At 43.0% G+C, this 27994-nt stretch overlaps 1 protein-coding gene across 1 annotated transcript; it reads right to left on the reverse strand.

The window, feature by feature from the left end:
- Positions 1–30: 30 nt before the first annotated feature.
- GINS2 (GINS complex subunit 2) lies at positions 31–27953 on the reverse strand. The gene is made up of 5 exons (XM_059904960.1): positions 27761–27953; positions 27416–27530; positions 3783–3882; positions 922–1048; positions 31–708 (listed from the first exon to the last, which is right to left on the reverse strand). The coding sequence occupies exons 1-5, from the start codon at positions 27848–27850 to the stop codon at positions 583–585; spliced, it is 558 nt and encodes a 185-aa protein (XP_059760943.1). The 5' UTR covers positions 27851–27953; the 3' UTR covers positions 31–582.
- Between the last annotated feature and the right edge of the window lie 41 nt (positions 27954–27994).

A 27994-nucleotide genomic window follows, 5' to 3' on the forward strand; every position in this document is an offset into this window, starting at 1 on the left:
CAGTTATGCAGGAACAAAACCCAACAGAGATTTGGGTTGATTCCATCTTTATTGTGTATCAGGGCTTAGATGACAAATATGGGTGGTTGTCACTCGCCATTCATCTGCTGTCCTGTGTGTGAATAGCCTCTGTAGCAGACTCTACATTTAGCCCAAGAGATCAGGGTCAAGAAGGGAGAAAAATGGCCACGGCCACGTTACCATCCTGCTATATCTCCATCTTAAAAGCAACACCGGACGTCACCGAACACCCACCTGCACACGACAGTCCCGTGCAGGAGACCCGGAGCTCTGCTAGGGAAATCATTCGTTCTGCGAATGCTTTTCTCATTCCCCCATGAAAGGACAGCTGGCTCCCAGATACAGACGTGGAATTACAGAATGTCTCGAGGACTAAGCACAAGCCTGTTGCTTTCCAACAAGGTTATAAACCCATCCCTTGCTTCACTGCACTTTTCTGCGTACATTCAGAAGTGGTTCTAGAACTCTGGAAATGTGAGTACCTCTGTCACGTCCCGAGCACGCAGGCCACCCGGTGAGCCTCCTGCCGGCAGACACGGGCCTCTACAAACCAGTCTCTGCCTACAAGTCCTGAGACTGGGCGCTGTCAGAAGGTTGCAGGTTCGTGCGGAGTTTGTACATGTGATTGAGCGCTTGTGTGAGGAAAGCCCCACTGGTGTTGATCTCCATCAAGGTCAAGTTATCCAGCTAAAACACAAGGGCAAACAGACCGGGTTGGTTGAGTCTTTGATTTCACGAAAGGTTAAATCTACTGGATAAAAATAAGGATACAATGAGTAATAATATTCTGAAAGCCCTGCATGGCTAGTTATCCCTTCCTGCGATGCCCTAAGCAGACAAGATGCCGCGGGCTGTCCCACAGAGCATCCGGCCTCCGTGGGCGGCCCACCACGCGCCCACCTTGGCGTGTGCCTCCTGCTGTCTCACAAAGCTGTCAGCGGACACCCGGAGCTTGGCTGTGCGTGTGTCCCACACGTCCTTGATCAGGGTCCGGATCTCATCTGCTTTTGGGATGTTGTCTGAAGCACTAAAGGAAGCAAAAGGTGAAATAAATCGCATAAGGAAGCACTCAGTAAACTAAGGCAACTTCCAGGTAGAAGTGGCTTCTGTGTAAATACTGCTTGGATTTAGGCAAAAATGCACAAGTTGTTCTAGCCTCAAAATTTGTTTCGCTTTTTCAGTTTTTTAAAATGTAAGGATTTCTAGCAGTTAAGCTTGGTGCCAAGAAAATTCAGCCACGATCCTCACTGAGTTATCTGTGCTCTTGTTAGTTGTCCCCGGGCAAGCTGCGGTACGAAGACTTCTGTTTATTCACCAAAAAAAATTAGATCTTGGAGAAGAAGCTCTGAGTAGGTCCTCCTCTGGCTCAGGATAACTGAGTGTTCTATGCTATAGAATTTCCATCTAGAATGAATTTCTTTCAAAGGCTGGCTCAGAGGTCATGACCTCTAATGCTAATACCCCATCTGTTAGGGAAAGAAGACGAAGGCTCTGTGCCAGGCATTTCTATCCTCACAAAATCCCTGAGGCATAGGGACTGTCCCACTCTACAGAGAAAACAGATACATTTGCAAAAGTCACAGAACAAATCGCAAATTAGCATAAACAGCACACCTATACGCTGCAAATTCTGGGTAAAAGTTTGGAGTCAGCGGGGCCGCTCTAAGAGCCTTCCTGTGTGACACATTTTTAAATTAACCTTTGAAGAAAGAGACAAACTAGAAGACAAAAGCAAAAGTCAACATCGTTCATCCCCAGGCATCCTAGGATAAGCTGGCAAGGCTCCCTCCACAGGCTAAAATTAGCTCAAGATGAGTAGATGGAGAATCAGTAGGATACAATTGATATAGTAGACTTTATTCAAGACCCAAACATTTGGATCTTACGCTCTGAACAGCAGGTTAAAGAACAAAGGACCCCAGCTCCTTGTGAACTGCACTGCAGAACCAAGGTCCCCTCACTGAATGGATGACCCTAAGGAATTATAAAACAAGGGTTTCGATAGCAACTGCGTACATAACGCATTGAACTTCAAACACTGAAGATGAACAGGCCTCCCTTCCGCTCCCGTATTCTCCCTTCTGAAGTCACCCTCCCCTACGGCAGCAGCCCTCTCATAGCCTCCGGATGACGCCCGCCTGGGGGCGCCGCGCCCACTGCCCTGCCCTCACTCAGTCCAGGCAGGTCCCAACGGCCCTGCTCCACAAACCCAGGCCCTTTCACCGTCCGTCCTTCTACCTATACGGCCCTCTCCCCTAGTGGATTTCCCCTCGCCCTCCAGGCCGGCCCCTCCGGCAGCGCCAGGCATGAGGGCTGCACCCCTGCGCGCTCTGAGCAGCACTGCACACGCTGCTGTGTATACCACGTCTGTCAACAGGGTCGCATCTCTTCCCCACAAAACTGGAACTCAGCCTACATGACCATCTCCACTACCCGGTGGCACGCTTAGCATGCTGAATGCTGCGAATGTTGTGAACTACACAACTGCAGCCGCATGTCCACTCAAGGACAAGTCCACGTTACGCAGATGTTCCCTTGAATTGCACAGGGCCACTCGGGGGGCCCGGCCCCGCTGCTCTCCGGCAGGCAGGAGGGGGCTTCCAGCTTCTGTTCCGGCTCTGCTCTTGAGTCCATCAGTGAACAGGTGCACCGGCTTCAGAAGCTTGACACTGTGCAAATTACACTGCAGGTAGCCACACTTGCCTGCCCCCTGCACTGATGCATTCATTCATTCCACAAACATGTGAGTACCTGGCACTGTGCGGGGGCACGCGAGACAGTCCCTGCCCGTGAGACCTGGGGGCAGGAGTGGGGAACAGCACAGGCAGACAGCAGTTAGAGCATCACACCTGACAAGTGCTATAGAGGGGTGCAGAGCTGCCACGAGGACAGGTCACGTAACCTGGGAGGGAGGACCTGCTGTGCTAAACCCGAGGAGGGAGCAGGGAAGATGTGGCCTCACTGGGCGGAAGGACGGTGTACACACACACACACACACACACACGTGTGCGCCTGTGCACTCTGAGGACCCGGGCATGTGTGAAGAAGTGAAGGAGGCCAACGTGAGCCTGGACCCTGGAGAATCGGAGGGAAGGACTGCAGAGCGTGGGGAGAGCCGGGAGAAGGGAACCAGGCTCTGCGGTGCTTCGAACACCATGACCAGGGCTTCAGACCCTCGAGGGGCTCCGAGGGGCAGGGGACTCACAGGGCAGCTGCATCTTGGAAAGGCTGCTCTGGCTGCAAGGCGGAGAAGGAATTAGAAGCCCACGGGGAGCCTCAACTGGATGAGGGGAAACAGTTTTGCCCCAGCGGACCTGCCTTTTAGCCCAGGGTCGAAGGAAAATGCAACCCCTGGCCCTTTCCTGTGCAAGAGATACAAGAACGCAGATGCACAGGCCCAAAGGAGAAGAGGGGTGCAGCTCGACTAATAAAACATTTGCAGTTAAGAAAAAGGCTACTGCTAGAGATGATGGGCTGATACTGGAGTCCAATATCAAGTGACGGGTAGGACGCAGAATGCAAAGAACCACGGGATTCACCAGGAGAGGGAAGGGTGGAGAAAGGGAAAAAAGAGAAACAGGGAGAGACAGAGCCCGGCCAGTGTGTGCGTGCCCACAAACGACTCCCAGACTACTGACTGAGGACCTGGGGGCCAAAGCTACCACTTCCCTCGGTAATGAGCGTGGAACACGAAAGGAGGTGGGCTGGGAACGGGGGGTTCCATCGTGCATGTGGCGTTCGAAGAAGTGAGAGGTACTTACTGATTTAACAGGAGTTTGGTGAGCTCCATGTAGTAAAGGCTGGGCATAGGGGTAAAAGTTTCTTCCTTTCGTTCATGATCCCGAATCTTCTCCAACTTTTCTGAAATTTAGAAGTGTGTACATTTTACCATGACCATGAGCAAAATATAGTTTTAAAACCTTCCAAATTTACCAAGTACCTATATTTCCTAGTCAATCAACTAAAAAATACATTAAAAAACCCCACTTTTTGAAATAACATATCACTAACTAGACATCACTGGGCCGATTTCCCCAAGCACTTCTCTTAGAGAAGGTGGTAGATTTGGGTTATTGTTATTGCTGGGCCTGCAGAATATATGACTGAAAACAGTATGTCCGAGTCTGAAGTTCTTTTCTTAGGGAAAGAGTGAAGTGTGCTACCTTTGATGCAGGCAGTGATGATGGTAACCAGTGACTGCAGAAAGGTACTTACTTCTAAGTAAGAAGAGAGCAAGACAGCTTACAACTAATACAGGGCGGCAAGCCCCACATCGGGAATCAAACTGCTGAGTCCAGTTCCATCCGCAGGAACAGTCTCCACACGCCTCGCCCCTCTCCCCTTCTGTCCTTCCTCCTGGCCTAAGAAAACCCGAGTCCTGAACCCGCCACGGCACGCCATGGCGAAGGGACACACAGACAGAGCTCCGCAGTGGGGTCTCGTTTGAAATGACTGGCCACCCACCTCCAGGGGCCCTCGGTGCTCCCCTGCAACCCTCATACTCCCCGCTCCCGCCACCCTCTCCCTTTCCCTCCTGCCCGCCCTCTCCACGCTTTCTCCCCAACACCGTGCGGGGCTCCGCACACTACCGCCACCGCATCCTCCTAAGGGGCGCGCTGGACCTTCTCTCGCCTGCACAGAACACCGCTTCGGCAACTGTCCTCACTCCTGAGTGCTCCCTCTTGCCCCCGCTCTCGAAGCAGTCCATCAAACTCGACGCAACATCTTCCAGCTTAAAAAGAAAGCCCTCCCCTGACACCAAATCCTTCTCCAGCTACAATCCATTTCTCATGCCCTTCACGACAAAACTTCAAGAGTTCCCTGACATCGGCATTAACTGTTCCTGTGGGCGACTATCCCACCCTCTGACACGACTCACCGAGGCCACCACCTCTGCTCAGCTAAACCCAACGGCCACATCTCAGGCCTCGTCACGTCTGACAAGGGCAAATCCTTGGGGTGTGTTTATCACTTGGCTTCCGGGATACCACTCTCCCCAAGTTCTCCTCTCATCTCCCCGACTCCTCCAGGCCTTCCTGACCTCAACACACTGGAGGACAGAGCTCCTTCCCTCACCCCTTCTCCACCGCCTACACCCATATCCCACGTGTTCTCATCCCACTTCATTTAAACGCCAACTATGCTCTCATGACACCTTCCACACCTAGAATCCCAGCTCAGCCCCTCCCCTGACCTCCTGGCTCAGATGCCCCGCTGCCCACAATATTGCCGCTCGGATGTCTAACAGGCACCTCCAGTGTCACATGTTCAAACCCCCCTCCCGGCTCCCACTCTAGCCCACAGTGTCCCTGCGATCTGCCCGGGCTCAGGAAACAGCAGCTCCAGCTCCTGCAGCTCCAGCAGCAACCCTGGTGGGCACCCTTACCCCTTCTCTCTGATCCCATGGTCTGTCCTTCAGCAAATCCTGCTGATTCCTTTCTTCAAAATACGCCTAGATGCCAACCACATCTGCCCGCTTCCATCAACTCACTGGTCAAGCCACCCTGAGCTCTTGCCGGGCTAACCCCCTACCGCCCTCTCCCCACACTCATCTCCACACCGCAGACTGAGTCTCTTTCTTTTCCACATCTAAATCAGAGTATGAAACACCTCTGTTCAAACCCTGCAACGAATCAAAATGACCGACAATACCCGGTGATGGCCAGGGGTGGAACAACAGGAACTCGTACGTTTCTGCTGGGGTTACAGGAGTGGCTCAACCACTCGGCAGGGCTCCTGGGCAGTTTCTAACAGAGTGAAGCACAGTCTGCCCTACGAGCTGGCAGTTCCACAACTCTAGGTGTTTATTTACCCAAGAGAAATAAAAATACATACCTGCAAAAAGACTCAGACACGACTGCTCAAAGCAGCCTTCTTCACAGTAGCCTAAAATGGGAAATGACCCAAATATCCACCAACAGAAGGATGGGGGACCAAGCTGTGGAATACTCACACAACGAAGGAAACACTCCTCAGCGAGGAAAGAATGACGTAATGACACGTGCAACAAAAGGGGCGAATCTCAAAAACAGTATGATGAATAAGCGAAGTCAGAGAAAAATTGACATGCCAGATGATTCCATTCATATGCCGTCCAAGAACAGGTAGAACTAATGTACAGTGGCAGAAGCAGCAGCTGGCTCCTGGGCAGGACCCACGGGCTGACTAGGGATTTCCACTCCTTGTCACCACAGGATGGCCCAGGCATACGAGAAGCCTCAGGCAAATTGTCTCCGCACCTTCTCTCTGACTCTGGCCCTCCCACGACACAGGTTCTTGCCCTCTATCACCTGGGTTGGAATAGGCCAAAACTGACAGAAAGGGATGCAGTGCCAACAGAACCAGGGCCTGGTGGGTGGGTGGGGAGGTCCCTGCTTTAAAAAATGCCCTTCAGAGCAGAAGGGACTGGAGTTTCCTGTCATGTTTCAGGACCACCAGATTCACACACCCCTTTGGGACAGGCAGTAAAGACAAAACAATCTTTCTTAAACTGTACTTGAGTGCACCTGGCTCCAAGTGTCCTAGCTTCTAGGAGGTAGGTACCCCTGGGTGATTTCCAAAGGGAAGGGGATAATCAAAATCGCTCAGAGGCTTTTCAAATTTCATATGCCCCCCAACCCCGACCCCAAATAAATGTGACATTCATTCTTTACTAGTAATGAGCCATTCATAGCTCTGAGGTGAGAAAAAGACTGCAAAGGTTCAGGATTAAGACCGTGTGCCTCTTTGATGCAGTATTTTCTTTTCGGTTTTTTTCCAACAGCTTTACTGAGGCATAATCAACATACCGTACAATTCACCCATTCAATGGTTTTTAGTATATTCACAGAGTTGTGCACCCATCACTTCAATCAACTTCAGAACATTTTCATCACCCCAAAAGGAACCCCATAATGGTTCCATCACCTGCCCAAACCCTCATTGCTAGGCAACCACTAATCTTCTTTGTCTCTGTGGATCTGCCTGCTCTGAACAATTCATATAAATAGAAGAATACAACAGTTGGTCTTTGTGTCTGGTTCTTCTCCCACTTAATGTAACATTTTAAAGGTTCATCGGGACTTCCCTGGTGGCTCACTGGTTAAGAATCTGCCTGCCAATGCAGGAGACACGGGTTTGAGCCCTGGTCTGGGAAGATCCCACATGCCGCAGTGCAACTAAGCCTGTGTGCCACAACTACTGAGCCTGCGCTCTAGAGGCCTGTGAAGCCCTCGTACCTAGAGCCCGTGCTCTGCAACAAGACAAGCCACTGCAATGAGAAGCCCGCGCACCACAACAAAGAGTAGCCCGCGCTCACCATAACTAGAGAAAGCCCACACATGCAGCAATGAACACCCAACGCAGCCAAAAATATAAATAAATAATAAATAAAGGTTCATCTATGTTTGTACCCTGTGTCACAACCTCATCCACTGAGGTGGCCAAAAACAATATTGCCTTGGATGGATGATGCCTTATTTTCATGCATTCTCTCTAATGTAAGGTAATGACTCTGCTACTCATGCTGGTCTATACTTTAAAAAAAAAATTTTTTTTTATAGATTTATTTACTTTTATTTATTTATCTTTGGCTGCACTGGGTCTTCATTGCTGCGTGCAGGCTTTCTCTAGTTGTGGCGAGTGGGGGCTACTCTTCGTTGTGCTGCACAGTCTTCTCATTGTGGTGGCTTCTCTTGTTGTGGAGCGCGGGCTGTAGGCACACGGGCTTCAGTAGTTGTGGCGCATGGGCTTAGCTGCTCCGCGGCATGTGGGATCTTCCTGGAACAGGGCTCGAACCTGTGTCCCCTGCATTGGCAGGTGGATTCTTAACCACTGTGCCACCAAGGAAGTCCCTAGACTTTAAAATAAAGACTGTTACAAGAGACAAAGAAGGACACTACATAATGATCAAGGGATCAATGAAAGAAGAAGATATAACAATTGTAAATGTATATGCACCCATAGGTGCACCTCATAGGAGGTGCACATAGGAGCACCTCAATATATAAGGCAGATACTAACATCCATAAAAGGAGAAATTGACAGTAACACAATAATAGTAGGGGGATTTAACACCCCACTTTCATCAATGGACAGATCATCCAGACAGAAGATCAATAAGGAAACACAAGCCTTAAGTGACAAATTAGACCAGATGGACTTAATTGATATTTATAGAGCATTCCATCCAAAAGCCACAGAATACACATTCTTTTCCAGTGCACATGGAACATTCTCCAGGATTGATCACATGCTGGGCCACAAAGCAAGGCTCAGTAAATTTAAGAAAACTGAAATCGTATCAAGCATCTTTTCCGACCACAACACTATGAGATTAGAATCAACTAGAAGAAAAAAACTGTAAAAACTCAAACATGTTGAGGCTAAACAATATGCTACTAAACAACCAATGGATCACTGACGAAACCAAAAAGGAAATTAAAAAATACCTAGAGACAAATGAAAACAAAATCATGACCATCCAAAATCTACAGGATACAGAAAAAGCAGTTCTAAGAGGGAAGTGTATAGCAATACAATCCTACCTCAGAAAACAAGAAAAATCTCAAATAAACAACCTAATCTTAGACCTAAAGCAACTAGAGAAAGAAGAACAAACAAAACCCAAAGATAGTATACTGAAAGAAATAATAAATATCAGAGCAGAAATAAATGAAATAGAAACAAAGAAAAAATAGAAAATATCAATAAAACTAAAAGCTGGATTTTTGAAAGGATAAACAAAATTGATAAACCTTTAGCCAGACATATCAAGAAAAAAAGGGAGAGGGCTAAAATAAATAAAATTACACATGAAACAGGAGAAGTTACAACAGAAATACAAAGGATCATAAGAGACTACTACAAACAACTATATGCCAATAAAATGGACAACCTAAAAGAAAAGGACAAATTCTTAGAAAGGAACAACCCTCCAAGACTGAACCAGGAAGAAACCGAAAATATGAACAGACAAATCACAAGTACTAAAAATGAAACTGTGATTAAAAAACTCCCAACAAACAAAATTCCAGGACCTGATGGCTTCACAGCTAAATTCTATCAAACATTCAGAGAAGAGTTTAACAACCTATCCTTCTGAGACTATTCCCAAAAATTGCAAAGGAAAGAACATGCTCAAACTCATTCTATAAGGCCACCATCACTCTAATATCAAAACCAGACAAAGATACCATAAAAAAGAGAAAATTACAGGCTAATATCACTGATGAACAGACGCAAAAATCCTCAAAAAAATACCAGCAAACCGAATCGAACAATACTCTAAAAGGATCATACACCATGATCAAGTGGGATTATCCCAATGTTGGAAGGATTTTTCGATATCTGCAAATCAATCAGTGTGATACACCACATTAACAAACTGAAGAATAAAAACCATATGATCAGACTTCCCTGGTGGCGCAGTGGTTAAGAATCCACCTGCCAATGCAGGGGACACAGGTTCGAGCCCTGTTCCAGGAAGATCCCACATGCCGTGGAGCAACTAAGCCCGCACGCCACAACTACTGAGCCTGCGCTCTAGAGCCCATGAGCCACAACTACTAAAGCCCACGTGCCTAGAGCCTGTGCTCTGCAACAAGAGAAGCAACAGCAATGAGCAGCCTGCGCACCGCAACGAAGAGTAGCCCCCACTCGCCACAACTAGAGAGCCCTCGCGCAGCAACGAAGAACCAAGTCAGCCATAAATAAATAAATAAAACAAAAACAACAAAAAAAATGATCATCTCAATAGATGCAGAAAAGGCTTTTGACAAAATTCAACACCAATTTATAATAAAAACTCTCCAGAAAGTGGGCATAGAGGGAACCTACCTCAACATAATAAAGGCCATATATGACAAACCTACAGCTAACATCATACTCAACAGTGAAAACCTGAAAGCATTTCCTATGAGATCAAGAACAAGATAAGGATGTCCACCGTCTCCACTTTTATTCAACATAGTTTGGAAGTCCTAGTCATGGCAATCAGAAAAGAAAAAGAAATAAAAGGAATCCAAATTGGAAAAGAAGTAAAACTGTCACTGTTTGAAGATTACAGGATACTATACATAGAAAATCCTAAAGATGCTACCAGAAAACTACAGGAGCTGATCAATGAATTCAGCAAAGTGGCAGGATACAAAATACATACACAGAAATCTGTTGCATTTCTATACACTAACAATGAAAGATCAGAAACAGAAATTAAAGAAACAATCCCATTTACCAGCACATCAAAAAGAATAAAATTCCCAGGAATAAACCTAAGGAGACAAAAGACCTGTACTCTGAAAACTTTAATACACTAATGAAAGAAATCAAAGATGACACAAACAGATGGAAAGATATACCATGTTCTTCAACTGGAAGATCAATGTAGTCAAAATCACTATACTACCCAAGTCATTCTACGGAATCAACGCAATCCCTATCAAATTAACAGTGGCATTTTTCACAGAACTAGAACAAAACATTTTAAAATGCGTATGGAAACAAAATAGATGCGGAATAGCCAAAGGAATCCTGACAAGAGAAAACGAAACTTGAGCAATCAAGCTCCCTGACTTCAGACCATACTACAAAAAGCTATGGTAATCAAAACAGTATGCTACAGGCAAACACAAAAAATATAGATCAAAGAAAGCTCAGAAACAAACATACAAACTTATGGCCAATTAATCTACGACTAAGGAGGCAAGCCTATACAATGGAGAAAAGACATTCTCTTAAATAAGTGGTGCTACACTGGTACACAGTGTGTCCTGTACCAGTGTGTACAGGAGAGCTTCATGTAAAAGATTGAAACTAGAGGGCTTCCCTGATGGCGCAGTGGTTAAGAATCCGCCTTCCAATGCAGGAGACACAGGTTCGAGCCCTGGTCTGGGAAGATCCCACATGCCGCAGAGCAACTAAGCCTGTGCGCCACAACTACTGAGCCTGCGCTCTAGAGTCCATGAGCCACAACTACTGAGCCCACGCGCCACAACTACTGAAGCCTGCGCGCCTAGAGCGCGTGCTCCGCAACAAAAGAAGCCACCACAATGAGAAGCCTGCGCACCACAAAGAAGAGTAGCCCCCGCTCGCCGCAACCGGAGAAAGCCCGCGTGCGGCAAGGAAGACCCAACGCAGCCAATACATACATACATACATATATACATAAATAAATAAAATTTATTAAAAAAAAAGAAAAGAAACTAGAACACTGTCTAACAGCATACACAAAAATAAAGTCAAGCAGAATTAAAGACCTAAGTGTAAGGTTGGGATACTAAAAACTCTTAGAGGGAAACATAGGCAGAACACTCTGACATAAATCACAGCAAAATCTTTTTGATCTGTCTCCTAGAATAATGAAAATAAAAACAAAAAGAAACAAATGAGACCTCATTAAACTCAAAAGCTTTTGCAAGCAAACAAAACCATAAACAAAACAACAAGACAACCCACAGAATGAGAGAAAATATTTGCAAACGTTGTGACCAACAAAAGCTTAATCTCCAAAATTTACAAACAGCTCATGCAGCTCAGTATCAAAAAAAACCAAACAACCCGATATAAAAATGGGGGAAGACCTAAATAGACTTTTCTCCAAAGAAGACATACAGAGGGCCAAGAGGCACATGAAAAGATGCTCAACATCACTAATTATAAGAGAAATGCAAATCAAAACTACAATGAGATATCACCTTACACCAGTCAGAATGGCTAACATCAAAAAGTATACAAACAATAAATACTGGAGAGGGTGTGGAGAAAAGGGAACCCTCCTATGCTGTTGGTGGGAATGTAAATTGGTACAGTAACTATGGAAAAGAGTATGGACGTTCTTTAAAAAACTAAAAATAGAGCTACCATAAGATGCAGCAATCCCACTCCTGGTCATATATCTGGAGAAAACCACGGTTCGAAAGGATACATGCACCCCAATGTTCATTGAAGTGCTGCTTACAATAGCCAAGACATGGAAGCAACATAAATGTTCACCAACAGATGAATGGATAAAGAGGATGTGGTACATATATACACTGGAGTATTACTCAGCCATTAAAAGGAATGACATAATGCCATTTGCAGCAACACAGACAGACCTGGAGATTATCATACTAAGTGAAGTAAACCAGACAGAGAAAGACAAATATCATATAATACGACTTATATGCAGAATCTAAAACAAAATATGCAAATGGACTTATTTACAAAACAGAAACAGGCTCACAGACTTAGAAAATAAACTTACAGTTACCAAAGGAGAAAAGTGGAGGGGAAAGATAAATTGGGAGTATGGGACTGACATACATACACTACTATATTTCAAATAAGTAACCAACAAGGACCTACTGTATAACACAGGGAACTCTGCTCACTATCCTGTAATAACTGAAATGGGAAAAGAATTTGAAAAAGAGTAGATACATGTATATGTAAAACTGAATCACTACACTGTATACCTGAAACTAACACAACGTTATTAATCAATGAAACCCCAATATAAAATAAAAATTGAAACCAAAACAAAAATAAACAAATGGGACCTCATTAAACTGAAAAGCTTTTCACAGCAAAGGAAACCATAAACAAAACGAAACGACAACCTACAGAACAGGAGAAAATACTGGCAAAGGATGTGACCGACAAGAAATCAATCTCCAAAAATTTACAAAGAGCTCATGCAACTCAATATCAAAAAAGCAAACAACCCCATCAAAAAATGGACAGGACACCTAAATAGCCTTTTCTCCAAAAAAAAACATACAGACATCCACAGGCACATGAGAAGATGCTCAACATCGCTAATTATTAGAGAAATGCAAATTAGAACTATAATATCACCTCACACCAGTCAGAACGGCCATCATCAAAAAGTCTACAAACAATAAATTCTGGAGAGGGTGCAGAGAAAAGAGAATCCTCCTACACTGTTGGTGGGAATGTAAGTTGGTGCAGCTACTATGGAGAACAGTATGGAGGTTCCTCAGAAACTAAAACTAGAGCTACCATATGATCCAACAATCCAACTCCTGGGCATATACCTGGACAAAACTATAATTGAAAAAGATACACACACCGCTATTTTCATGGTAGCGCTGCTTACAATAGCTGAGACATGGAAGAAACCTAAATGTCCATCTTCATAAAGAAGATGTGGTACATATATACAATGAAATACTACTCGGCCATAAAAAAGAACGAAATAATGCCATTTGCAGCAACATGGATGCAACCAGAGAGTATCATACTAAGTGAAGTAAGTCAGAAAGAGAAAGACAAATACTATGTGATATCACTTACATGTAGAATCTAAAATATGGCACAAATGAACCTATCTACAAAACAGAAACAGACTCACACACATAGAGATCAGATTGGTGGCTGCCAAGCAGGAGGGGTGGAGGGAGCGAGGGATGGACTGGGAGTTTGCGGTTGGTAGATGCAAACTACCATATATATAACAGATAAAAAACAAGGTCCTACTGTTTAGCACTGGGAACTACATCCAACCTCCTGGGATAAACCATAATGGAAAAGAATATTTTAAAAAAAGAATGTATATATGTGAATCACCGAGTCACTTTGCTGTACAGCAGAGATGCACACGACATTATACATCATCGATACTTCGATTAAAAAAAAAAAGAATGAAATAATTCCATTTGCAGCAACGTGGATGGACTTGGAGATTATCATACTAAGTCAAGTAAGCCAGACACAGAAAGACAAATATCACATGATATCACTTATATGCAGAATCTAAAACAAAATATACAAATGGACTTATTTACAAAATAGAAACAGACTCACTGACTTAGAAAACAAAGTTACGATTACCAAAGGGGAAAGGTGGAGGGGAAGGATAAATTGGGAGTATGGGACTGACATATACACACTACTATATTGCAAATAAATAACCAACAGGACCTACAGTGTAACACAGGGAACTCTGCTCACTATTCTGTAACAACTGAAATGGGAAAAAAATTTGAAAAACAGGAGGGACATGTATATGTATAACTGAATCACTTTGCTGTACACCTGAAAATAACAATGCTGTTAATCAATTAAACACCAAAGTAAAAGAAAAATTAAAACAAAAATAAACAAATGGGACCTCATTAAACTCAAAAGCTTCTGCAAGCAAAGGAAACCATAAACAAAACAAGAAGACAACCCACAGAATGGGAGAAAATATTTGCAAACGATGCCATTGACAAGGGATCACTCTCCAAAATTTACAGACAACTCATACAGCTTGATAAACAAACAACCCCATCAAAAAATGGACAAGAGACCTAAATAGACTTTTCTCCAAAGAAAACATACAGATGGCCTCAGGCACATGAGAAGATGCTCAACGTCGCTAATTATTAGAGAAATGCAAATCAAAACTACAATGAGATATCAGCTCACACTGGTGAGAATGGCCATCACCAAAAAGTCTACAAACAATAAATACTGGTGAGGGTGTGGAGAAAAGAGAACCTTTCTACACTCTTGTTGGGCATGTAAACTGGTACAGCCACTATGGAAAACAGTATGGAGGTTCCTTAAAAAACTAAAAACAGAGCTACCATATGACCCAGGAATCCCACTCCTGGGCATAAATCTGGAAAAAAACCATGATTCGAAAGGATACATGCACCCCAATGTTCATTGCAGCACTGCTTACAATAGCCAGGACATGGAAGCAACCTAAATGTTCTTTGACAGAGGAATGGATAAAGAAGATGTGGTACATATATACAATGGGGTATTACTCAGCCATTAAAAGGAATGATATAATGCCATTTGCAGCAACACAGACAAACCTGGAGATTATCATACTAAGTGAAGTAAGCCACAAAGAGAAAGGCAAATATCATATGATACGGCTTCTATGAGGAATCTAAAACAAAATATACAAATGGACTTATTTACAAAACAGAAACGGACTCACAGACTTAGAAAACAAACTTATGGTTACCAAAGTAAAAAGATGTAGGGGAAGGATAAATTGGGGAGCTTGGGATTGACATATACAGTAAGTTTCCCACATACGAACGAGTTCCGTTCCGTGAGGGCATTCGTAGTCCCATTTGTTCAAAAGTCCAACAAAGTTAGCGTAGGTACCCAACCAACACAATAGGCTATATAGTACTGTACTGTAATTGGTTTATAATACTTTTCACACAAATAATACATAAAAACAAACACAAAAAATAAACATTTTAAATCTTACAGTACAGTACCTTGAAAAGTACAGTAGTACAGTACAACAGCTGGCATACAGAGCTGGCATCGAGTGAACAGGCAGGAAGAGTTACTGACTGGAGGAGGGAGAGGAGGTGGGACATGGTAGAGCTGAAGGAACGTCAGCAATAGGAGACGGAGGGCAAGCTGCAATTCCACTCATGCCTGATGTTCACGGCACAGGTTCTGGTTCTTTGCTGCATTCGATTCTATCTACCCTCTTGAAAAAACGATCCAGTGATGTCTTGGTAGTGGCTCTTTTTATCTCCTCACAGATGACACGGTAGCACTGGATTGCATTCTGATTGGCTGCTGCAACCTTCGGGTACCGTTCTGTGTTAGGGTCCTGTGCCTCAAAAACTAACAGTGCCCCCCTCAAATAAAGAAAATCCCCTTGCAATTTCCTGTGTTGTGAATCTCTTCGGTTCTTCAGTTACTTCTTCCTCTTGTCTGTCTTCGTCCTTTCTCTGGGCCTCCTATTCCTTCAGGTCTTCATTAGTAAGCTCCTTGTGTTGCACAGCAACAAGTTCAATGAGGTTGTCCTCTTGCAGATCTAGCTCCAGCTTCTTGCTGAGGGTCACGAAGTTGCTGAAGACCTCTTTGGACTCCTCATCCACCTTCTCAAATCCATGAAAATCGTGAACAAACTGCGGGCAAAGGTTCTTCCAAACCCCATTCATGGTGATGGCCATAACGTCAGGCCAAGGAAAGTCAATCTTTTTTACGGCCTTGTAGACGTTATAGTCTTTCCAAAACTGTCACAAAGTTCTTCCTGCTTGGTCACTTGCCTTTACTGGCTGACGAAAAGTGTGACGTAAATAGTATTTCTTGAAAGTCGCTATAACTCCCTGGTCCATATGTTGGAGAAGCGACATGGTATTCAGTGGCAGATGCACTACTTTGACGTTGGGATGAAAGTCATTCATGAATGGGGGGTGGCCCGGATCACTGTCGAGCAGCAAAAAAATGTTGAATGGGATGTCCTTCTCCAAGCAATGTTTCTCTACCTCTGGGATAAAGTGGTGGAAAAACCAATCCTGGAAAATGGCCTGTATAACCCAGGCTTTGGGGTTACTCTTCCACACAACACGAAGAGAGCCCTTGGCTATGTTTTTAAGGGCTCTTGGGTTCTCTAAATGATAAACTAACAGAGGCTTCAGCTTCATATCACCAGAAGCATTGCCATCACACAACAGAGTTAGCCTATCCTTTGCTGCTTCAGAGCATGGCATCAACGTTTCCTCCTTACTGATGTAACTTCAGTCTGGCATCCTCTTCCAGTACAGTCCTGTCTCATCCACATTAAAAACCCGCTCGGGTAAATACATGCCTTCATCAATAATTTCTCAAAGCGCTTCAGGAAATTCCCGGGCAGCTATCGTATCTGCACTCGCTGCCTCGCCACTTACTTTTACCTTGTGAAGGGTGGCTCTAGCCTTGAACTGGTGAAACCAGCCATGGCTGGCATTAAAAGATGTGCCCTTGAAGGAGGAACCAAGATGGCGGAGTAGAAGGACATGCTCTCACTCCCTCTTGCGAGAACACCAGAATCACAACTAGCTGCTGGACAATCGTCGACAGGAAGACACCAGAACTCACCAAAAAAGATACCCCACATCCAAAGACAAAGGAGAAGCCACAATGAGACGGTAGGAGGGGCGCAATCAGAGTAAAATCAAATCCCATAACTGGTGGGTGGGTGACTCACAGACTGGAGAACACTTATACCACAGAAGTCCACCCACTGGAGTGAAGGTTCTGAGCCCCACGTCAGGCTTCCCAACCAGGGGGTCCGGCAAAGGGAGGAGGAATTCATAGAGAATCAGACTTTGAAGCCTAGTGGGAATTGAATGCAGGACTTTGACAGGACTCGGGGAAACAGAGACCCCACTCTTGGAGGGCACACACAAAATAGTGTGGGCATCGGGACCCAGGGGAAGGAGCAGTGACCCTGGGGGAGACTGAACCTGAACCAGACCTACCTGCTAGTGTTGGAAGGTCTTCTGCAGAGGCGGGGGGTGGCTCTGTTTCACCGTGGGGACAAGGACACTGGCAGCAGAAGTTCTGGGAAGTACTCCTTGGCGTGAGCCCTCCCAGAGTCTGTCATTAGCCCCACCAAAGAGCCCAGGTAGGCTCCAGTGTTGGGTTGCCTCAGGCAAAACAACCAACAGGGAGGGAACCCAGCCCCACCCATCAACAGTCAAGTGGATTAAAGTTTTAGTGAGCTCTGACCCCCCCAGGAACAGTCAGCTCTACTCACCACCAGAGCCTCCCATCAAGCCTCTTAGATAGCCTCGACCACCAGAGGGCAGACAGCAGAAGCAAGAAAAACTACAATCCTGCAGCCTGTGGAACAAAAACCACATTCACAGAAAGACAGACAAGATGAAAAGGCAGAGGGCTATATACCAGATGAAGGAACAAGAAAAACCCCCAGAAAAACAACTAAATGAAGTGTAGATAGGCAACCTTCCAGAAAAAGAATTCAGAATAATGATAGTGAAGATGATCCAGGACCTCGGAATAAGAATGGAGGCAAAGACTGAGAAGATGCAAGAAATGATTAACAAAGACCTAGAAGAATTAAAGAACAAACAAACAGAGATGACCAATACAATAACTGAAATGAAAACTACACTAGAAGGAATCAATAGCAGAATAACTGAGGCAGAAGAACGGATAAGTGACCTGGAAGACAGAATGATGGAATTCACTGCTGCGGAACAGACTAAAGAAAAAAGAAAGAAAACAAATGAAGACAGCCTAAGAGACCTCTGGGACAACACTAAACGCAACAACATTCGTATTATAGGGGTCCCAGAAGGAGAAGAGAGAGAGAAAGGACACGAGAGAATATTTGAAGAGATTATAGTCGAAAACTTCCCTAACATGGGAAAGGAAATAGCCACCCAAGTCCAGGAAGCACAGAGAGTCCCATACAGGATAAACCCAAGGAGAAACACGCCGAGACACATAGTAATCAAAGTGGCAAAAATTAAAGACAAAGAAAAATTATTGAAAGCAGCAAGGGAAAAACGACAAATAACATACAAGGGAACTCCCATAAGGTTAACAGCTGATTTCTCAGCAGAAACTCTACAAGCCAGAAGGGAGTGGCATGATATACTTAAAGTGATGAAAGGGAAGAACCTACAATCAAGATTACTCTACCTGCCAAGGATCTCATTTAGATTTGATGGAGAAATCAAAAGCTTTACAGACAAGCAAAAGCTAAGAGAATTCAGCACCACCAAACCAGCTCTACAACAAATGCTAAAGGAACTTCTCTAAGTGGGAAACACAAGAGAAGAAAAGGACCTACAAAAACAAACCCAAAACAATTAAGAAAATGGTAATAGGAACATACCTATCGATAATTACCTTAAACGTGATTGGATTAAATGCTCCAACCAAAAGACACAGGCTTGCTGAATGGATACAAAAACAAGACCCATATATATGCTGTCTACAACAGACCCACTTCAGACCTAGGGACACATACAGACTGAAAGTGAGGGAATGGAAAAAGATATTCCATGCAAATGGAAATCAAAAGAAAGCTGGAGTAGCTATACTCATATCAGATAAAATAGACTTTAAAATAAAGAATGTTACAAGAGACAAGGAAGGACACTACATAATGATCAAGGGATCAATCCAAGAAGAAGATATAACAATTATAAATATATATGCACCCAACATAGGGGCACCTCAATACATAAGGCAACTGCTAACAGCTATAAGAGAGCAAATCGACAGTAACACAATAATAGTGGGGGACTTTAACACCTCACTTACACCAATGCACAGATCATCCAAAATGAAAATAAATAAGGAAACAGAAGCTTTAAATGACACAATAGACCAGATAGATTTAATTGATATTTATAGGACATTCCATCCAAAAACAGCAGATTACACTTTCTTCTCATGTGCACACGGAACATTCTCCAGGATAGATCACATCTTGGGTCACAAATCAAGCCTCAGTAAATTTAAGAAAACTGAAATCATATCAAGCATCTTTTCTGACCACAACGCCATGAGATTAGAAATGAATTACAGGGAAAAAAACATAAAAAACACAAACACATGGAGGCTAAACAATATGTTACTGAATAACCAAGAGATCACTGAAGAAATCAAAGAGGAAATCAAAAAATACCTAGAGACAAATGACAATGAAAACACGACGACCCAAAACCTATGGAATGCAGCAAAAGCAGTTCTAAGAGGGAAGTTTATAGCTATACAAGCCTACCTCAAGAAACAAGAAAAATCTCAAGTAAACAATCTAACCTTACACCTAAAGAAACTAGAGAAAGAAGAACAAACAAAACCTAAAGTTAGCAGAAGGAAAGAAATCATAAAGATCAGAGTGGAAATAAATGAAATAGAAACAAAGAAAACAATAGCAAAGATCAATAAAACTAAAAGCTGGTTCTTTGAGAAGATAAACAAAATTGATAAGCCATTAGCCAGACTCATCAAGAAAAAGAGGGAGAGGACTCAAATCAATAAAATCAGAAATGAAAAAGGAGAAGTTACAACAGACACCGCAGAAATACAAAGCATCCTAAGAGACTACTACAAGCAACTTTATGCCAATAAAATGGACAACCTGGAAGAAATGGACAAATTCTTAGAAAGGTATAACCTTCTAAGACTGAACCAGGAAGAAACAGAAAATATGAACAGACCAATCACAAGTAATGAAATTGAAACTGTAATTAAAAATCTTCCAACAAACAAAAGTCCAGGACCAGATGGCTTCACAGGTGAATTCTATCAAACATTTAGAGAAGAGCTAACACCTAATCCTTCTCAGACTCTTCCAAAAAATTGCAGAGGAAGGAACACTCCCAAACTCATTCTATGAGGCCACCATCACCCTGATACCAAAACCAGACAAAGACACTACAAAAAAAGAAAATTACAGACCAATATCACTGATGAATATAGATGCAAAAATCCTCAACAAAATACTAGCAAACAGAATCCAACAACACATTAAAAGGATCATACACCACGATCAAGTGGGATTTATCCCAGGGATGCAAGGATTCTTCAATATACGCAAATCAATCAATGTGATACACCATATTAACAAATTGAAGAATAGAAACCATATGATCATCTCAATAGATGCAGAAAAAGCTTTCGACAAAATTCAACACCCATGTATGATAAAAACTCTCCAGAAAGTGGGCATAGAGGGAACCTACCTCAACATAATAAAGGCCATATATGACAAACCCACAGCAAACATCATTCTCAACGGTGAAAAACTGAAAGCATTTCCTCTAAGATCAGGAACAAGACAAGGATGTCCACTCTCGCCACTATTATTCAACATAATTTTGGAAGTCCTAGCCACGGCAATCAGAGAAGAAAAAGAAATAAAAGGAATACAAATTGGAAAAGAAGAAGTAAAACTGTCACTGTTTGCAGATGACATGATACTATACATAGAGAATCCTAAAACTGCCACCAGAAAACTGCTAGAGCTAATTAATGAATTTGGTAAAGTTGCAGGATACAAAATTAATGCACAGAAATCTCTTGCATTCCTATACACTAATGATGAAAAATCTGAAAGAGAAATTATGGAAACACTCCCATTTACCATTGCAACAAAAAGAATAAAATACCTAGGAATAAACCTACCTAGGGAGACAAGAGACCTGTATGCAGAAAACTATAAGACATTGATGAAAGAAATTAAAGATGGTACCAACAGATGGAGAGATATACCATGTTCTTGGATTGGAAGAATCAACATTGTGAAAATCTACTACCCAAAGCAATCTACAGATTCAATGCAATCCCTATCAAATTACCAATGGCATTTTTTATGGAACTAGAACAAACCATCTTAAAATTTGTGTGGAGACACAAAAGACCCCGAATAGCCAAAGCAGTCTTGAGGGAAAAAAACGGAGCTGGAGGAATCAGACTCCCTGACTTCAGACTATACTACAAAGCTACAGTAATCAAGACAATATGGTACTGGCACAAAAACAGAAACATATATCAATGGAACAAGATAGAAAGCCCAGAGATAAACCCACGCACCTATGGTCAACTAATCTATGACAAAGGAGGCAAAGATATACAATGGAGAAAAGACAGTCTCTTCAATAAGTGGTGCTGGGAAAACTGGACAGCTACATGTAAAAGAATGAAATTAGAATACTCCCTAACACCATACACAAAAATAAACTCAAAATGGATTAGAAACCTAAATGTAAGACTGGACACTATAAAACTCTTAGAGGAAAACATAGGAAGAACACTCTTTGACATAAATCACAGCAAGATCTTTTTTGATCCACCTCCTAGAGAAATGGAAATAAAAACAAAAATAAACAAATGGGACCTAATGAAACTTCAAAGCTTTTGCACAGCAAAGGAAACCATAAACAAGTCGAAAAGACAACCCTCAGAATGGGAGAAAATATTTGCAAACGAATCAACAGACAAAGGATTAATCTCCAAAATATATAAACAGCTCATTCAGCTCAATATTAAAGAAACAAACACCCCAATCCAAAAATGGGCAGAAGACCTAAATAGACATTTCTCCAAAGAAGACATACAGACGGCCATGAAGCACATGAAAAGATGCTCAACATCACTAATTATTAGAGAAATGCAAATCAAAACTACAGTGAGGTATCACCTCACACCAGTTAGAATGGGCATCATCAGAAAATCTACAAACAACAAATGCTGGAGGGGGTGTGGAGAAAAGGGAACCCTCTTGCACTGTTGGTGGGAATGTAAATTGATACAGCCACTATGGAGAACAATATGGAGGTTCCTTAAAAAACTAAAAATAGAATTACCATATGACCCAGCAATCCCACTACTGGGCATATACCCAGAGAAAACCGTAATTCAAAAAGACACATGCACCCCAATGTTCATTGCAGCACTATTTACAATAGCCAGGTCATGGAAGCAACCTAAGTGCCCATGGACAGACGAATGGATAAAGAAGTTGTGGTACGTATATACAATGGAATATTACTCAGCCATAAAAAGGAACAAAATTGAGTCATTTGTTGAGACGTGGATGGATCTAGAGACTGTCATACAGAGTGAAGTAAGTCAGAAAGAGAAAAACAAATATCGTATATTAACACATGTATGTGGAACCTAGGAAAATGGTACAGATGAACCAGGTTGCAGGGCAGAAGTTGAGACACAGATGTAGAGAAGAAACGTATGGACACCAAGGGGGGAAAACTGCGGTGGGGTGGGGATGGTGGTGTGCTGAATTGGAAGATTGGGATTGACGTGTATACAATGATATGTATAAAATTGATGACTGATTAAAAAAAAACAAAGATGTGCCCTCTGATTCTTTGCCATGTTTCTTCTTTAAGTCTTCATAAAGGCTTTTGGTTTCTCTTGAATCAGCATTAAGCTGAGCGTGACTCGATGATGATGCTGATCCGGCATCCACATACTGAGAAGTTTCTGCATCTCCTCCATCACTTTTCCACGCTTCTTTGATATTACTGTCAACATCATCGGCACAGCAGACTTCACGTTCCATGATCTTGTCCTTGTTCTTTAGGATCGTGCTGGTGGTTGAACGATTCTTGTTATGAGAACGAGCGACGTCTGCCATCTTTTCGCCTCGCTCCACTCTCTCAATTATTTTCACTTTTGTTTCCACTGTTATTGCTTGGCACTTCTTAGCAGCACCAGCTACATCACCGCTGCTTTTATGCTTGCTTCCGGACATCCTGAGTTTGAAATAAAGATACCGTACTAGTGTACTCTATACAGTACTGTAAAGTACACAAAAGCCCAACCACTTGTAGAGGATGCACGCACATGGCAATGTACGCCAGACACGTGAACTAACAGACGTGAATGGACATGTGAACGCACGTTCCCATCTTTGAAAGTTCGCAACTTGAAGGTTCATATGTAGGGACTTACTGTACACGCTAGTATATTTAAAATACATAACCAACAAGGACCTACTGTATAGCACAGGGAACTCTGATTAACATTCTCTAATAACCTAAATGAAAAAAGAATTTGAAAAAGAGTTCATACATGTATAACTAAATCACTTCATTGTACACCTGAAAATAACACAACATTGTTAATCAACTATACTCCAATATAAAATAAAAATGAAAAATGAAAAACAAAAAGGGACTCACCTGGTGATCCAGTGGGAAAGACTCTGAGCTCCCAATGCAGGGGACCCTGGTTTGATCCCTGAACAGGGAACTAGATCCTGCATGCATGCCAAAACTAAGAAGCCCGCAGGCCACAACTAAGAAGCCCACACGCCAAAACTTAGAAGCCCGCATGCCACAACAAAGACCTGGCACAGCCAAAACAAATAAATAAAAAATAATAATAATAAATTTTTTAAAATTAAAACAAAAACAAAAAAAACCAAATGGTACCTCACTAAACTCAAAAGCTTCTGCAAAGGAAACCATAAGCAAAACGAAAAGACAACCCACAGAATGGGAGAAAGTATTTGCAAACGATGTGACCAACAAAAGATTAATCTCCAAAATTTACAAACAGGTCATGTAGCTCAATATCAAAAAAACAAACCCAATAAAAAAATGGGCGAAGACCTAAATACACTTTCCTCCAAAGAAGACATATAGATGTCCACAGGCACATGAAATAATGCTCAACATCGCTAATTCTTAAAGAAATGTAAATTGAAACTACAATGAGATATCACCTCACACCAGTCAGAATGGCCATCATCAAAAACTCTACAAACAATAAATACTGGAGAGGGTGTGGAGAAAAGGGAACCCTCCTACACTGTTGGTGGGAATGTAAATTGGTACAGTCACTATGGAGAACAGTATGGACGTTCCTTAAAAAACTAAAAATAGAACCATACAACCCAGCAATCCCACTACTGGTCATATATCTGGAGAAAACCATGGTTTGAAAGGATACATGCACCCCAATGTTCACTGCAGTGCTGCTTACAATAGCCCAGACATGTCAGCCACCTAAATGTCCATCAGCATATGAATGCATAAAGATGATATGGTACATATATACAATGGAGTATTACTCAGCCATTAAGAATGAAATAATGCCATTTGCAGCAACACAGATAGACCTGGAGATTATCATACTAAATGAAATAAGCCAGAAAGAGAAATACAAATACCATATGATATGAGTTATATGTGGAATCTAAAATATGACACAAATGAACCTATCTACAAAACAGAAACAGACTCACAGACATAAGAGATCATACTTGTGGTTGCCAAAGGGAAGGGCAGTGGGGGAGAGGGATCAACTGGGAAGTTGGGGTTAGCAGATGTAAACCATTATATAGAGTGGATAAACAACAAGGTCCTACTATACAGCATAGGGAACTATATTCAATATCCCGGGATAAATCGTAATTGAAAAAAATATAAAAAATGAGTGTATGTGTATAAATGAGTCATTTTGCTGTACAGCAGAGTGGCACAACATTGTAAATCAAATATATTTCAATAAAAAATAAAAAAATTTTTAAAATCTTGAAAAATCTAGTCCATTTCCAGCAAAAATCAAATTTCTAAGGAAAATAAGGGAATATTTAAAGCTTCTATTATGGGAAAAAATGCACTATGGAAATGTCTGTCTTGCCACAAATAAATGATCTAATGTACCACTCTTTAGGAAAAAAAGAAAAAAAAGGAATGTATATATATATGTACATATGTGAGTCACTTTGCTGTACAGCAGAGATTAGCACAACATTGTAAATCACCCATGCTAGCACAGGGAGATCAGCTCGGTGCTTTGTGACCACCTAGAGGGGTGGGATAGGGAGGGTGGGAGGGAGATGCAAGAGGGAGGAGATATGGGGATACATGTATATGTATGGCTGATTCACTTTGTTATACAGCAGAAACTAACACACCATTGTAAAGCAATTCTACTCCAATAAAGATGTTAAAAAAAATCACCTATGCTTTAATAAAAAAAAAAAAAAAAAAAGAATGAAATGATGCCATTTGTAGCAACATGGATGAACCTGGTGATTATCATACTAAGTAAAGTAAGCCAGACAGAGAAAAACAAATATCATATGATATCGCTTATATGGAGAATCTAAAAAAAAATGAGAGAAATGAACTTATTTACAAAACAGAAACAGACTCACAGACTTAGAAAACAAACTTATGGTTACCAAAGGGGAGAAGTGGAGAGGAGGGATAAATCTGGAGTTTGGGATTGACATATACACACTACCATATTTAAAATAGATACCCAACAAGCACCTACTGTATAGCACATGGAACTCTGCTCAATATCCTAGTAATCTAAATGGGAAAAGAATTTGAAAAAGAATAGATACATGTATACGTATAACTGAATCACTTTTCTGTACACCTGGAACTAACACAACATTGTTTTGTTTTGTTTATTTATTTATTTGGCTGCATTGGGTCGTTGTTACTGCGCACCGGCTTCTCATTGTGGTGGTATCTCTTGTTGCGGAGCACGGGCTCTAGGCGCGTGGGCTTCAGTAGTTGTGGCACGCGGGCTCAGTAGTTGTGACTTGCGGGCTCTAGAATGCAGGCTCAGTAGTTGTGGCGCACGGGCTTAGTTGCTCCACGGCATGTGGGATCTTCCCGGACCAGGGCTCGAACCCGTGTCCCCTGCATTGGCAGGCGGATTCTTAACCACTGCATCACCAGCGAAGTCCCAAACACAACATTGTTAATCAACTATACTCCAATATAAAATAAAACTTAAAAACAAAAATAAAAATAAACAAACGGGACCTCTTTAAACTCAAAAGCTTTTGCACAGCAAAGAAAACCATATACAATATGAAAAGACAACCCACAGAATGGGAGAAAATATTTGCAAATGATGTGACCAACAAAGATTAATCTCCAAAATTTAGAAAGATCTCATGCAGGTCAATATCAAAAAAAAAAAAAAAAAAAAAAAAACCAAAAAAGCCAAACCACCCTATCAAAAAACAGACAGGAGACCTAAATAGCCTTTTTTCCAAAGAAAACATACACACGTCCACAGGCACATGAGAAGATGCTCAACATCTCTAATCATTAGAGAAATGCAAATCAAAACTACAATGAGATGTTAACTCACACCAATCAGGATGGCTAACATCAAAACACCTACAAACGATAAATACTGGAGACGGTGTGGAGAAAAGGGAACCCTCTTGCACTGTTGGTGGGAATGTAAATTGATACAGCCACTATGGAGAACAGTATGGAGGTTCCTCAGAAAACTAGAAATAGCATTACCATATGATCCAGCAATCCCACTCCCGGGCATCTACCGGGACAAAACTTAATTCGAAAAGATCCATGCACCCCAATGTTCACTGCAGCCCTGTTTACAACAGCCCAGACATGGAAGCAACCTAAATGTCCATCGACAGAGGAACGGATCAAGAAGATGTGGTACATATATACAATGGAATATTACTCAGCCATTAAAAAAGAAAGAAATAATGCCACTTGGAGCAACACGGATGGACCTGGAGATTATCATACTAAGTGAAGTAAGTCAGACAGAGAAAGACAAATATCATATGATATTGCTTATATATGGAATCTAGAAAAATGATACAAATGAACTTATTTACAAAATGTAAACAGACTCACAGACTTAGAAAACAAACTTACGGTGACCAAAGGGGAAAGGTGGAGGGGAGGGATAAACTGGTAGTTTGGGTTTGACATATACACACTATATTTAAAATAGATAATCAATAAGGACCTACTGTACAGCACAGGAAACTCTGCTCACTATTCTGTAATAACCGAAGTGGGAAAAGAATTTGAAAAAGAATAGATACATGTGTATGTACCTGAATCACTTTGCTGAACACCTGAAACTACCACAACACTGTTAATCAACTATATTGCAATATAAAACTAGAATTAAAATAAAAGTTTGTGGAAATATCTTAAAATCAAAACCTGAACTAGAATTTGTACACACACCCCAAACGACCATTACTAACAGTGATCCGCGGCCTCTCGCAGGTGAGGCTGGGAAGCATTCATTGATTTCACCTGATGAGCGACGCTGCGTCCGTGGAAGGACCCCGTGCCTCCACTCGCGGGAGGGCGACCCCGGCCCCCACGGTCCGCCTCCCCCACCACACCCCGCTCCCCCTCCACGTCCTCACCCACGTCCATCCACTCGGGGGGGAGCAGCCGACACTTCTGTCTCTGTTTCAGGTTGATCGCCAGCCACAGAGGCACCTGCACTGGTAAGCCGGGGTTGAAAGGCCCCAGATCGCCCTGCAAGCAAACACACACACACACACCGTCCCTCACAACTGCATCGCTGGACCTCTGCTGTCCACGGGCTGAAGCCCGAGCGCGCTCTCGGCCACACCGCGCCCCACCGTTCACCTGCGCGGGGTCCCGAACGCCGCCCGACGACACCTGTGGGCTCTGGACCAGCCGCCCCGCCCCCCTCCCGGAAGCGGGAACCGACCAGGGCGAGCCGGAGGCCCAGCGGGTCTCACCCCGATGAGGTAGATCTTGTCCAGACTGAAGTTCGGGATAATGGTGACCAGCTCCTTCTCGGCCAGAAACTCCACCTCGGCCGCATCCATGGTGGCGCCCGCGGCCAGCCCGGGACTCGCCGCCGCCTCCCGCCCCTCAGCGTCCGAGAAGACGCGCTGCAGCCGCCGCTTTCCCGCCACCGAGTAATGCCCAGCCTCTGGCCGGAAGGAGCCTCGGCCGGCCTATAAGAACGC

Source organism: Balaenoptera ricei, chromosome 19, assembly GCF_028023285.1.
Source record: "Balaenoptera ricei isolate mBalRic1 chromosome 19, mBalRic1.hap2, whole genome shotgun sequence".
Classification (NCBI taxonomy): Eukaryota; Metazoa; Chordata; class Mammalia; order Artiodactyla; family Balaenopteridae; genus Balaenoptera; species Balaenoptera ricei.

What these genes read in the sequence shown, in the direction of transcription:
- GINS2 (XM_059904960.1), bottom strand. Translation starts at nt 27,850, where the DNA reads ATGGATGCGGCCGAGGTGGAGTTTCTGGCCGAGAAGGAGCTGGTCACC. An exon ending in CCCCGAGTGGATGGACGTGG is followed by an intron (nt 3,883 to 27,415) that starts GTGAGGACGTGG and finishes TCTAAATTTCAG; the next exon opens with AAAAGTTGGAGAAGATTCGG. An exon ending in AGCAGGAGGCACACGCCAAG is followed by an intron (nt 709 to 921) that starts GTGGGCGCGTGG and finishes CTTGTGTTTTAG; the next exon opens with CTGGATAACTTGACCTTGAT.